We start from the raw sequence: 13787 nt of genomic DNA, 5'->3' as shown, positions 1-13787 counted from the left end.
CTCCCACTAAAGACATATTAGTGTTCCATTAAAACACAGACATTTGACATTGCTCTACAAAAGAACCTGAATGAGTCATCAAAAAAAGAAAATTACAACCTCATGAAAGTATGTAGTATACATATATCAGTAGGAAGACCTTTTTTTTTTGCAGTGTTGAGTAGTTGTTTGTTATGCAGAGAAGTAATAAAAAAGGACAGTAAGACCCAACAATGCTAGTTGAAGCTAACCTGGTAACTACTAGGCTCAAACAGGCAGGATTCAATTTTTCTGAGTTCCAAGAGGAGACAGATTTAGACAACAACGTGTATTTCATACAGAAAAACATTACAAATCACAAAGTTGGTATTTATATAGGGAGAGAGATATAAAAAGCAAAAGAGAAGGCTTCATCAGGAAAAAAAAATAGAAGAAAATATTTTGCAAGTAGTTCCTCGGGCAAGGACATACTATTTGAACCAATAAATTGAAAACAGGCAGCCTTTTTTGTTGAATGTTGATACAAAATCATTTGTCAGCAACAGTAATGACAGATTGCAGGAATCTATGGCTCCTATTAATGATTAGCTCCATGGAAAAATTAACAACTGTCACATACAAACAGCGTAAGAATGTTTTCAAAACAAGCTATCTTTAAAAAAATGGTAATATTTTTCTGGATAATCACTATACAGCCAAATGGAATATTCATCATCTTTCAGTAGATTGCTAAGACATGCTACTGCTCAATTCGCAGCAGTACTGTTAATATGTTTTCTACTCTGAGGCAAGGGCTATGATTTGTTTCCATTCCCTTCCCTTCCCTATTATTCACACAAGCTTCAGTGCTGGTGGGGAAGAGAATTCAGGAAGCCATGCAGTGCAGCATATGACATAACACAAGACTGCCAAATACAAAATCTGAGAGTTCAAACCTTGATTATGCCAATTAGTGAAATAACTCTGATCATTTCAACCTACTACTCATATACATTTTACTAACTGATACTTCAGAAAGACAAAGGATTATAACAACAGAAGTATCCAGAAGTAAAATAAAGAATGACATAATTTTAAAAGCAAAACAATGATAATTCATAGCAGAAGGCTTTTGAAATTAATTTTATTATTAAGAACATGCAAGAGTCATGCTGGAGGAAGCAAGTTATTTTGTCCTCACCTCAAATAGGAACTGATACTATTACAGTCACCAAGACATTGTTATTCCTGTTTAATCCAAAAATCACCAGCTCGTGAGCAGCAGGCTCTCTGACTGACTTTCATGCAGTGATTTCTAAACAGCAAGTAATTTTGTCTTACTCAAGATGCCCTCTATGCTCTGACAGTAGGAAAACTTTCATTCTACACACAAAGACCCAAGATACCCAGAAAGTCTCTCTGTATCACATGATGTGTTTACACCAGTACTGATGAATTTCTGCTTCCAAGTCACTTTTCAGTCCACTTATTCAGTAAAGTAAATAATTGCTGTCATTTTTACAAGAACATCTTAATTGAGGTGACATATCTAAAAGGTAATTCTCTGCTGCATGACAAAAAAATACTTAGTTCAGTAATAAAAAAAAAGAAATTTTCAACTCAACTGGCCTCACACACATGAATCAGACAATCTAGGAGCTGAAGACTTCCCAAAGCATAGTTCGAATCCAAACTGCATTAAACAAACTTATCTGCTGTATTTTAACACTGAGACTTCTGAATTAGTACAAATGACAATACAGTTTGTTTACTTGGGCAATAAACACAGCTAGTCAGCTATTGTATCAGTGATCTGCTCACCTTGTGTGTTTTGCTGTATGTGTACAGATATGCCAATCTGTAGAGGCTCTTGTAGTGCTGGGGAAAGCGGCTGAGACACAAACAGAAGGAGGCAATACACTGCTCTGTCAGGAACTTCCGCTGTTCCTCAAGGTCTGCCGGAAGACCGTGAGGAAATTCAGATGCATCTCCACAAGGTTCAGCTTTCTTTTTGCAGTCCCACTGTAAGGGTGGGGGGATTGCAGCTTTGATGGGATTGCCAGAAGCAGACTGAGGATCCACCAGAATTTTTTGGCTAGTAGGCTCAGCAGGATGGTAAGATTCTGAGCTCTCCAGCAGCTCTTCTGACTTTCCTGCAACTGGAACATTAAGAGAAGACAAAAGTATCAATGAAAATTACAAAATGGCAAATGAAATATACAAAATGACAAAAATTAAATACAACAAATGCTAATCCTTTCCTTCATTAAGGCACAGACAGAATTATTGAGTGGTTCCTGAAAAAATTATGACTATTCCTGATGTTTAATGAATAAGTAATCTTCAGCTCATTAACAGAGCCACACACTGATCTCTCCATTTGGATTTTTCCCTGAGCAATAGTAAGAATTCAGCACACCTTACACAACGCGGGATTTTATATACTGTTGGAAGATGGGTGGAGGGGGGGACACGACAAAATAAAAGTGTAAATGCAATAAAATTCTACTGCAAAGAAAGGAAGAAGGAACAGAAAATTAAAGCCATCCTGCCAGGTGAAATGCATTATTCTTAACAATCTACCTAGAACACGATGCCAGAATACAGTTTAGGCTCAGACAGAATGATTAGCAGCAGCTAACCCGGCCTTCTGGATAATGTAGGACCTACAGTTCCATCCAAATATTTTTGCAATTAACTTGGTAACTCATAGTTCAATTGACCAATCTTTTCTTGAAGGATACCAAATCTTACTTCAGAAAAGATCTATGACAGTGGGGGCTTCCACGTTTCCTGTTAGGTAGTCATTATTGCTGAAAACATGCATGCTACATGCAGATTAATTTTTTTAACTTTGATTTTTAGTCATGGAAGTTTAGTGTGTCTTTGTCTTTGCTAGGATAAAGAGCCTCTTACATTAGATTTTATCTCCTAGCAGGCTAGAGATATACTAAAGTATACTTCATCCTCAAGTATGAAGCTGCTCCTTAACTTTTTCTCTGATAAGGCTGAACTTGGAGTCAAATGTTTTCCAGAACAGAAATTTTTCAAAATGTGCTTGGACAATCTATGTATCCATTATAATTTTACTCTACAGATAGCTTTATGGAAAAATACAACATTTGTTCTAATAAATGTTAGTAACGTACAACATTCTGGTTCCACAACCCGGAAAGGTGGGCAAAATTTATACATTGGTCTTGTTTGTCTTTCCCTACTGAAGTCCAGCCTCTCTATCTACTGCCACATGCAACTGTACAAACATCAGACAAAGGGAAATTCCAACTAATGGATTTTGAAACAATTTTTCCAGTGGAATACAGAACACTTAGTACTATTACATATGGAAAAGTTCGGTGGAGAGCAATTCCACTTCTCCACTGAAATAAAGTATCCACTGGAATAAAACATCTAATTCCACTACTTGTGCTCTTCTATGTACTGAATATCAAGCTGCTACTGGGCCAGAACAAAAAGGGCACCTATACCTGGGGAAAAGAAAAAATGTTTTCTTTGAGATTATCTTCAAATAACTACTCCTTAAGTTATTTAGAGATTTGAAACATTGAAAAAAGAGTAAATAATAACTTAAAAGAAGGCAAGCCAGTCAAAGGGCCACCACAGACAGCAGTTTATCATTATTCTTTTCTTTGTAAGGCTTAACAGGTAGTACAAATTGGGATGATGGCCACATAAGCAAAGCACAGTTCCAATTTTAAGTTATACACATACATGCAGCAGTAACACCTAGTTAAAATTCTCAGTTACAGTGCAGCATATTTCAGTGCTTCTGCATGCCAGAAGAAACATTTTAATCAGAATATACCAGCTGACATTATCTATTAAATCGGGCATACTCTTTTCCTCTGTAGATCCCAGGGTGTCTTTGCTGGGCATCAGTGTATCAGCACAGGTAGTAGAAATCCTCTTCTCTGTGTAAGTCTTCCTCAGGCTGTCCTGAGAACTGGCAGGCTCATTAAACATATCCTGTGTGGAACTGGAGTCAGACAGCACCGCTGCAGTGCTATCCTGACTCCTCTCTGCAAAAGAGATAAAGAAGGAATGCACCATTTCATACTCATCAAGCTGTTACTTTCATCTTGGTAAACAGCAACATAAAACCGCAGCCACTCTGCAAACCTCTTATAAGTGCAATACAGGATCCTTAACAACCACCAATTCTGTTGTCTAAAAGGTATTTATTTTCTTTTAGAGTTGTCTACTTCAACTTATCATTTTCATCTCGCCTCTTTGTGCCAAGAAATTAAAACCCCAATCCTTTTTCACTAGGTATTATTTAACACTAATGTAATAGAGCGCTCCCTGCCCCACCACATTTCTTTGTAGAATATAATCCTGGAATTTGGTTCAAAAGCAATGATGCTCAACTTTGAAAAGCAGGTAGGCTGAGGACGCAATATTTCAGCTAGTATGGTCCTGTGAAATTTCCCGGGTTTACTGTGCCATTTACCTTGAAAAGCACCCAGTATAATTTTGAGTCTGACACAAGCAAAGCTCAATTGACAAGAGAAAACCATGAACAGCAATACTCATAAAAATTACTCGTGAAGGACAGAAAAATCAGTACCATTAGAGGGCAAAGACTTACAGGAGTGATCACGGATGCCATCTATCCTGCAGTTGTTAGATGCTGTTCACCAAACGTTCTGAAAGGTGATTTGATACAGCAAATAAACAATCCATTAAAGAACTAGGTCTAAGATAAACAGGAAAACTCTTGGACTTCAAGGCAGCAGACAGAAGAATAGAAGTGACTTTGCCTTGACAGAGTGGAGTAGTGCACGTTGGCTGCTGACTACATTACAGTCACAACTCAGTTGTTAATCTGCTGATAGCTGTTACAGCACAGGAAAAGTTGTACAGGATCGTGACTTTCTCATGGGAGATAAATTTCACACCTCAGAACAAACAGGCAAGTAAAAACCTTCCACCCATGTCTAAAATCTGCCTGATATAACCCAAGTTCTTCTACATCAAGGGTTATCAGAGGCAACCCTGCATGACTAAAAAATGCAGCTTAGTATCTCCAACAGAAAGATGCATGCATATTCCCACTGAGATGGGAAATTCGCCTTTTTCTGTAATATTGTGCCAACATAATTCAGTGTCCAACAGGCCATTCTCTCTAAATCTGTAGCCCGAAAGATTAATTTCCAGTTTCTGCTTAAGATACAGGGATAGCTTAACCAAGAGGTATGTTACATCCATTGTCTAGGTAGTTCCACTGCATTCTTATTCATTAATTTTCTTGATAAGATCAAGAAAGAAAATTAAAAAAAGCAAAAGTCCTTGCTTTGAGATGAGTTGATAATTTAATTAAATTTCTTCTGTTCCATCCAAATTGCATTTGTTCAGGAGAAAGCTAAGGGCCTCCTATGAATTTATTTTATCAAGATAAATCCCTCTGCAGACCTTCAGCTTGCAGATCAGGTTCTGCTTATTAGGATTCCAACAAACTTAAACCAAATTCGATGCACTCCGTAGGCTTTTCACTACCACACAAAGAAAAGCTTTCCTTTCAGTGAACAGATCTTAATAAAAATGTATCTTGAAAAAGAATGGGGGAACAGTATTTGCTTCCTAATTGGAAGTTATATAGTTGGTTAATGATGACAAGTTTTATACAGAAAGAATATAATTATAAAGAATGGGAAGAGAAGGATTCCGAAGAGAGGTCAGTCAAGCTTTAAATGACTCATTTATAAAGCTTTAATAACCTTCTGTGGTACAAATGGATACTATTGAACTCCCAGTTGGCATCAGGAAAAACATTTACAGTAGCTCCCTTGGTTTTTTTTTTTAAAGGAATTTTCTGCATCTGTGGCAAAGAGGCCAAATTACTCATCTAGGGAAGAAAAAAAAAATTGCAAATTTCCCAATGTTGCCATAAGCCTGGAGGTCAGTTCTGATGTCTGGGTTATGACAGATGAAGCATTAGAATGTAAATCAAGAACTGCTAGACCAATATGTGAGAGTGATACCAGATCACTGAGAAATTGCACTAACTTTTCAGCATGCAAAGATAGACAATGATTTAGCATGTTATATTTCAAATGTATGCATGACAGGGAAGCTTTTTCCTATGGGGAACAAATGTAAATACCTCCTCACAATTAGCTAGCTATTTTGATTTGAAATTTCTACTAAAATGAGTGTAGGTCTAGGTATGTATGTCCATTCTCCTTTTCTTTCAATATGTTCACTATATAAAAAAAAGTTAATGATATTAACATTGGGCTCCTTAATCACTGAAAAACAGAGGAAGACTACTATTGAGACAAATTCCTATTATTTTAGATACTTCTTGAATGCAGTAGATGCTTTCAAACTAAGTGGGCCTGATGAAAAACACTGGAGTATTTCAGAAATTTGCAGCAGCCACCAGCTATTAGTATTAATTTCTCAGAAGTCACAGAGGATGGGTAAAGTTCCAGGGAATGGAAAACAAAGTGTAGTACCTATCTTTACAAAGGATAAAAGGTCAAAGCTATTAGCCAGCCTGCCTTCATTTTGCACAGAATTATTTGAGCATAAATAAATAAATCTGTCTATAAGCACCTAAAAGATAACAAGATCAGTAGTAGAAAATGTGTGTGTGTATCCCAGCACATATATTCACATGTGCCTGTAAAGAATTAGTGATTCTCAAGCCAGAAATGGCCAAAATGTCATGCTATTGTAAAAGCAATTCAGCAAACTATCACACTTGAATGTATAATCAGTAACTTCACAGAAAAAATACATAAGAGTCTTCCTGTTCTAGCGAGCACTAATGAAAATTAAGCTTAATTATGGTGTCTGTATTTGGGACCCGCATTTTTAAAAATACACTGAATAACTAGAATGAATTCAGAGGAGAGGAGAAAAAAATCATGAGACGTTAATGAGATGGCATATAAGAAAAACATTAGGAGAATTGGACTTATTTATCTTCAAAAAGATGAGGGAGAATTTCCAAATACATACAATTAACGAAAATAAAAATACAATAATTGCTCTTCATATTCACTAAGTACAGAGCAAGAGGCAATAGGTTTTAATTGCAGCAAGAAAATTGCCTTTCTCCCCCCACCCAATCTCTAGCTTAACAGTTAAAAAATTGCATAGAGAACCTATAGAATCACTGGAGGTTTTTAAGGACAGGTAGACAAACAGCTATCATTTGTTAGGTTACCCAAGATGTACCTTAATATAATAAAAAAACCCTTCGTCAACACATAAATGCTGCACTATGTAATGCAGAACTTATGGCAATTGTACCAAGTCACATCCTAACTCTGCTTTTAAAAAAAAAAAATCTACGTATTTTTCATACATGAAAGTACTATGCTCTTCTAGCCTAACTCACAAATATATCTTATATACTAGACAGACACACAGCACGTATTTTTGCATTCATTGTGTTATAAAGCTTTTACGTCATCTGGTAAGAGTTGACTGTAGTTGAGACAGTCATTAGTGTCACTCAACCTACATGCCAAAGACCACTGCAGTCTGTGAGACGTGAGAATTAATTCAGAATTCCCAACTGCCATTGATACCCGTCCTTTTGAAAGATGCAAATCCAAGGAGAACATCAGTGCTTTTTAATAATTTCTGCTATAATTAAAGATAATTTAATGCAACTCAGTGCAATTTAAGCGTTAAAAAATTACTGGTTTTAATATTTGTTTACCTAAGGTGTTTTCTTAGTTCCCCCATCTGGCAATAGCAATAAGGAAAGCTTTTCCAAAAAGCTAGTGATCCTTCAGTTGTAAGCAAATGATAAATCAAGGACTTTTGAGGTCCCTTCCTGTAAAGTCTCCTATTATTTCAAAAGCTAAGATAAAAATACAACTGGGTATTAATGTCCCAAAATCATTATCTGTAGTGGAAATGAAGAGAATAGGGAAGAAGGTCTACTAAATTGTGGAAAAACGACAACAACAAAATTCCTATTAAAAGTATGTCCTGATACCAGATTCTCTCTTTGATATTATTATATTTTGTTTCATTACTTTGTTGCATCACTCCTAAGTTTTAGGAAGATTTCAAACAACCTGACAAACGGAAATCTCTATTTGATATAAAGTTAAGTATTTCATGTTTATTTCTAAAGATTAAGGAAATGGCACTTGAGAGAAAAATTGTATTTTTTTTAAACTCATTCCTCATAATGTATTCAACTTGTGATGTTTCAGTGATTTCTATGTCAGACTATATCACCTACTCTGTCAACAGGTGAAAAAGAGCAGCTCTGGACCCAAGATGTGAAAAGGTCAAAAGGAAGAATCTTGTTAACTTTCCAAGAGATTAGTAAAAAAATATTAAATATTATTGGAAAGATGTTACTGGGAAAAAAGAACTTGTATGTTCATCTGTACTGCCAAGAGCTTTATTGTATCACAGTGAGATCCTGCCAGTCGCTTGGATAACTAAGTAGCTATCATTACTGAAACACATCTGTCTTAGACTACAGATATTTTTCTAATATCTATTTGACTTAATGCTATGCTTAAGAGCATTTTAAGATTAATCTTATCCTGAATGAAATAGGTTTACTGGGTTGACTTCCACACTCCCCTATTTCCATGCTATTCCTCCATACCAGAAAAAACCTTTGTCACTTTGCTCCATTAGCATTCAGGCACAACACCTGCATGCCTACCAATTAACAGTAAAAAGCTGTGTTACACTTTGGGGTATCTAAATGAGTATTTAATTTAAAAATGCAACAGGAAAAAAGGCTCAATACTTCACTAGCCATTACCCTGTGCCAGCATTCTCCCACATGCACCATAAGCCCTGTGGACGATACACCGTAAGCCTTGTTACCTAAACTGCATCCACTCACAGGGCTGAAGGAGGGAAGAAAAGAGATAGTGATGTGTTAAAGTGAACTAGCAGACATACAATACTAATGACAGAGCTCTTACTGCGAAGTATGCTGACCAGGTAACATCTCTCATGGTACAAGCTTACATAATTTTTTCTCAGAGGAGCTAAGTGCAGCTTCATAGTGCCAATATGAATGAGGTATTCCACCTTTGTCAATTAATTACTATGCAGTTCAGTAATCATGTTGTCTGCCCTCCATCCTTTGAAACTTTTTGGAAATTAAAAGAAGGAGGGAGAAGACCTCTGAAACACCTGCATGTTGGGGTAGGTAACAGGCTCAGAGAGCCAACAAGGTATAACTCACTTTTTCTGAATAGTATCCTTTTCTGTCTTAAATATCTGAAGGAAAATGTATGCCCAGTTATTACAAGAAGGTATCTGGAATGTGATAAACAATCAGCTACAAGTCAAAAATCAGAAATGGGTGGCACAGAAAGCTTTTCTAAAGAGCTATATACATATGCTAGCTCAATTTACAGTAAAGAAAAATCCTGCTGCACAGTTCAGAGCTTATGAATAATTAACTATATATTATTAAAAAAAAAAAAATCTTGTCTCATGCAATAAAGGTGGGTTGTTCACAGGCTGTGTATGTGCAGACCCTCTTTGTCCTGCCTGGCACCTTATCTCCCCTGTTCTCTTTACTTGTATGTATGAATATTTTTCTTTATTGGTCTGTAGTCAGAAACATCATGTATCACACAATTCTCATTCTTGAAACAGATTCCACTCATAACGGAAGACAACATTCAGCTCTGTATCAAAAGGCACTTGCACATTATTAAAAACAAAAGAATTGCAGAGATTTGCATGGGAGCAGATTAATTTCTTGAGGACAGCAAGTCCTCTGAATGTTTAAAGGGAGTTCTCTTGTAACATGAGTCAAAGATGAGAGTCTATGTTTTGTCTGGCTGCACTGAACACTGAATGTGTTTCGGTAACTTGCAGTCCTATATTGCTGTTCTTCTGTCTTCAAGTGCAGAGCAACAGAGTATCTCATCAATGTTCCATTTATTTAGTCAAATCCTTTTTACATAATCTCACACTAAATGGCAGTGTGATACTTTTACTAATCAGAGAGAGGTTAAATTGGGAAAAGGTACAAATGGAGCAAACTGCAATAAACTGGATCTGATTCATTATTCATGTAGTCCAGCATGCAGTCCCCATGAACATCCAGTACCATGTGCCAGAAAGGGATATGTACTGCAGACCAAAAGATTTCATTTTAAACTGCTGGAGAGAGAGAATTTTGAAGGGTAAGATTTTAATGTTCCAAAATGCAATGTGGACGTTCTTTTTATGCACAGAAATATCCACTCCATCTTAGAAGCTTATTTAGTTTGGCATGAGTGACAACCTGGCGCAAAAAGTTTCTGAGAGATCACCTTTGTCTCATCAGGATGTTGAGAACCCCTGTTTACAAAAAACTGTGCATCTTTGTAACATTTGCAGAATTACAGACCAACGAACTATGAAGTGAGACTTCTCCCACAGCATGAAGCGAGTAGCCTTTCCCAGTGAGTTTATCATGCAGGTTTTGCCAATTATTAAAAGCAAGCCGTGACAGGTAAAAGCAGGAAGAGAATGCCTGGGGAACAGAGATTTGTATAAAGGTTAGAGGCAGCACGGGCAATATTGGTTGCAAAAGCAATCAGGCAAAGACAAACAAAAAAAGGACGATTACCTCTAACTACACACAACATACTACATGACATGGATGAAGACTTAAACGATACGACATTTTAACAGTGCAATAGCAATGGATACTGAATACATCATCTGCATACCACCACAATAATATGGAATTGAATATCAACACAACAAAGGCGTATAACAGCAAAAAAGACCTCACAACAATCTCCCAGTCCACTTTTTGGGAAACAGATTTCTCATTCAGATTTTTCTTTTTTTAATTTTAATACTTTTACTGCTTTCTGAACTAACTTTAATGCTTAGCACAAAATTTAGGTAAATATAAACTGCTTGAAGTCTGTGCTGCGATTGGTCTTTAATGACTACATACATCCAGCCTGTATAAAGGAGGACAATGAGCATGTCTGGTTTGGTATATAACACTGGCCATTTAGCTGTGTAAATATGGTGACATCCCAGGTAATGATAGTCTTGGTCCCTGCTGAGTTCCTGTTTTTTCTTGCTTCCTACTTTGCTCTTGGAAAATAAAAAGAGCCTAAACTTCAAGCTTCTACTATCAAATGCAAGTTTTCATTTTGGAGGGTTATAAAACAGCAACAGGCAGGGGCGATGACAGGAAAGACAGGATTAACAGAAGGAAGGAAAAGATGTTGCTGCATGGAAGGACAAGAAAAGAGAAAGGAAGCTGCCTATTTTACACACATGACAGCAGCTAGTCAGCCAGCAAATAACAGCTGCCACTCAGTAACACTTCTGTCTCCTTGAAGGAGATATATGCTAGCAGCTGCCACAAGGAAAAAGAAGTTTAGTTCCTTTACAAGCTGTATTTACTGGTTCCTTTCTCCCATTTCCATTAAATATATGACTTAAGCTAGTTATCACCAGCATGCACTGGATATAAAGCTTTTCAATGCTCTCAACTTTAACAGTGATTTCTGCATATCCTGGTCTTCTTTTTCCACCAGCAAAACTATAATGACACATTTAAATACAATGTATCTGAAATAAGTTTGCCCTCACAACTGTACCTATCTACAGATGAATGCTTGAAGATCAGAGTCCCAATATTTTCAAGAAAAGACGTCTTGTCTGTACAGTAATTTTCTCCTGCTTGTAATGAGGTAATTTGCTGCACTAGGAGGCACATTGTTGGATATCTTGTTAAAAGAAAACAAAACAACAAACCAAAAACCCCACAAACAACATAAACTTCATAGAAAAAATAGGGCTCAGAAGGAACCGCAAGAGTTCGTCTAGTCCATTCCTTTCTCCATCAGGATAAATTACATCTCCGTCATTCCTGGCAGATGGCTGTATCACCACTTTTTAAAGTCTTCCAGTGCTGAAGTGTTGCAGTGTTATACTATCCCCAGGAACATATTATAGTGTTTCACTTTTTTTTTTGCTAAATAGTATTTCCTAATACTACTCTAACAGTATTTTCTAATGTCCAGTTTGAAAATGCAGTTTAACTCTAATACCTTCTGTTCTGTCTCCCATGGACATGAAAATCCTGGTTTTTTGCCTCTAACTCTTTGTTAGCCTTCAGCATTATTTAGGTTACACTGCTGTCATGTCTCCCCTTAGACTTCTCATCCCTAGATGAACCATCTCAATTCCTTCTCTTTTTCCTCACAGGTCATGTTTTCTTGAAGCGTAGCACCCAAAAATGGTCAAAAGAGGTCTCACAGGTCAGCAATGACAGGGATCCCAACTAGTATGTTTGCTTGTGGTAACATATGAAGGGAACTTTGTAGGTAAGACTCTTTTTAATGCTCTTATTTTGTTTATGTCATATATTATCAACAATATCATACAAGAGTAAGAGTAAATAAGAGTACTGTCAGGCCTCAGAAAGAATAAATATCTAGGCTGAATTTAGGCCAAATTATTCATTCTGGGAACAACAATATAGACAGTTTTGTTTGCTGTCAGAACGGAAAAAAAATAAATCTAAAGAGTAGTCAAAATGATGGATATTTTCTTGCTATTTTTAGGAATGGTACAATGGAAATGCAGGCACCAGTTTTCTTCAGTGACATGACTACGTGCAAGATGTCAAGAGCATTTTACTTCAAAAGTATGTATCTTAATACAAGTAAAATGCAAATGCATGGGGAGGAGCACAGTATATGTAATAATATAAAAGTGGAAGACTTCTGAGCATTGCTCAGCCTGTTAGCTCTCCTTCCATCTGTAACAGCCCCAAGGCAAATATTTCAGTTTCCTGGGGCTCTTCAGTATGCTGTATCCAGAGTTGAGTTGTGCCAGCAACTTACAAAACATTGTGAATGATGCAATTCTACTTGTCATAGTTACACACAGCCATCCTAAAGATCACCCTAACTCTGCTTCTTTCAGCAGCTGACGTTTTGTGACAGCAGCGAAGCTTAGCCCTAGCTACACTAAGCTAGCAGACCCAAGAACTGTTACTTCAGCCCTAGCAGAGGTAGACATTCCTCAGCTTGCACCTTCAGGCTTTGCTAAGCAGCCAACTTTGCTCCCATCGGGCAATTAGCATGGCACAGTCCATAATATCTTTCTTTGAGTGAATGTACTAACGACACATATTGGAATATTTATCTAACCTATGCATCTCCTGGGAACATTTCAACAGTCTTGAGGACCTAAGCAGATGTAGTCTTAGGCAGAACTGCTTCTCACAGGGAATATTGTTTAGGAAATATTTAAATACTTGCTCCCTTCTGTGTTTGCTGTGTCAAAAGACATCAAAAGGCTAACGTAAGAGCCTGATCACTATATAACCCATTCACACTAACACACTACATACGATATCAAAACAGTCCAATGAATTACTCCTTATTCAAATGTAAGCATGGATAAAACGAACATTTCTCTATTCAATTTAGTGAGAGAGATGAAGGATCTTCTGTCAGTTTCACCAAGAATTATTTGTTGGGGAAAAGGAATAAATTCACCTTGCAGAGTTTCCAGGCACATGAACATTTGTGTCAACAAAGTTACTTACAAATTACTGTTCCTCAGAAAATGACAATAGGAAGCAGCCCACCCTCCAGAAATATAATCATATCAAGCAGAGCATTTCTGTGGGGTCTGCCACATTGTACCAACACTAAGGTAAACATTGCAGATACTTTACTCCTCCTTGAGTGCTGACACTCATAGATCCAGGTGGATAAACAAATGGCCAGAAAAGTAGAATCAGAATAAAATTCCTAGTCAAATAATAATGTCAGGTTACTTAAATAGTAACTTAATTTCTACTATATATGGATATTGCAAAATCTTCAATA

The 13787-nt window shown here is 36.8% G+C and overlaps 1 protein-coding gene across 4 annotated transcripts in view; it reads right to left on the bottom strand.

The window, feature by feature from the left end:
* Nucleotides 1-13787, bottom strand: part of CABIN1 (calcineurin binding protein 1) — a 120140-nt gene that overhangs the window by 70612 nt on the left and 35741 nt on the right. For all 4 annotated transcript variants that reach the window (XM_076352545.1, XM_076352547.1, XM_076352546.1 and 1 more), the window contains exons 28-29: nucleotides 3816-3998; nucleotides 1780-2117 (exon numbers count right to left, since the gene is read on the bottom strand). In XM_076352545.1, the coding sequence (XP_076208660.1) occupies nucleotides 1780-2117; nucleotides 3816-3998 (521 nt within the window). The remainder of the gene's footprint in view (nucleotides 1-1779; nucleotides 2118-3815; nucleotides 3999-13787) is intronic.

Source organism: Aptenodytes patagonicus, chromosome 15 (genome assembly GCF_965638725.1).
Source record: "Aptenodytes patagonicus chromosome 15, bAptPat1.pri.cur, whole genome shotgun sequence".
NCBI classification, from domain to species: domain Eukaryota; kingdom Metazoa; phylum Chordata; class Aves; order Sphenisciformes; family Spheniscidae; genus Aptenodytes; species Aptenodytes patagonicus.
The sequence above is the reverse complement of the archived record's forward strand: the minus strand, read 5'-3'. Positions and strand labels throughout refer to the sequence as shown.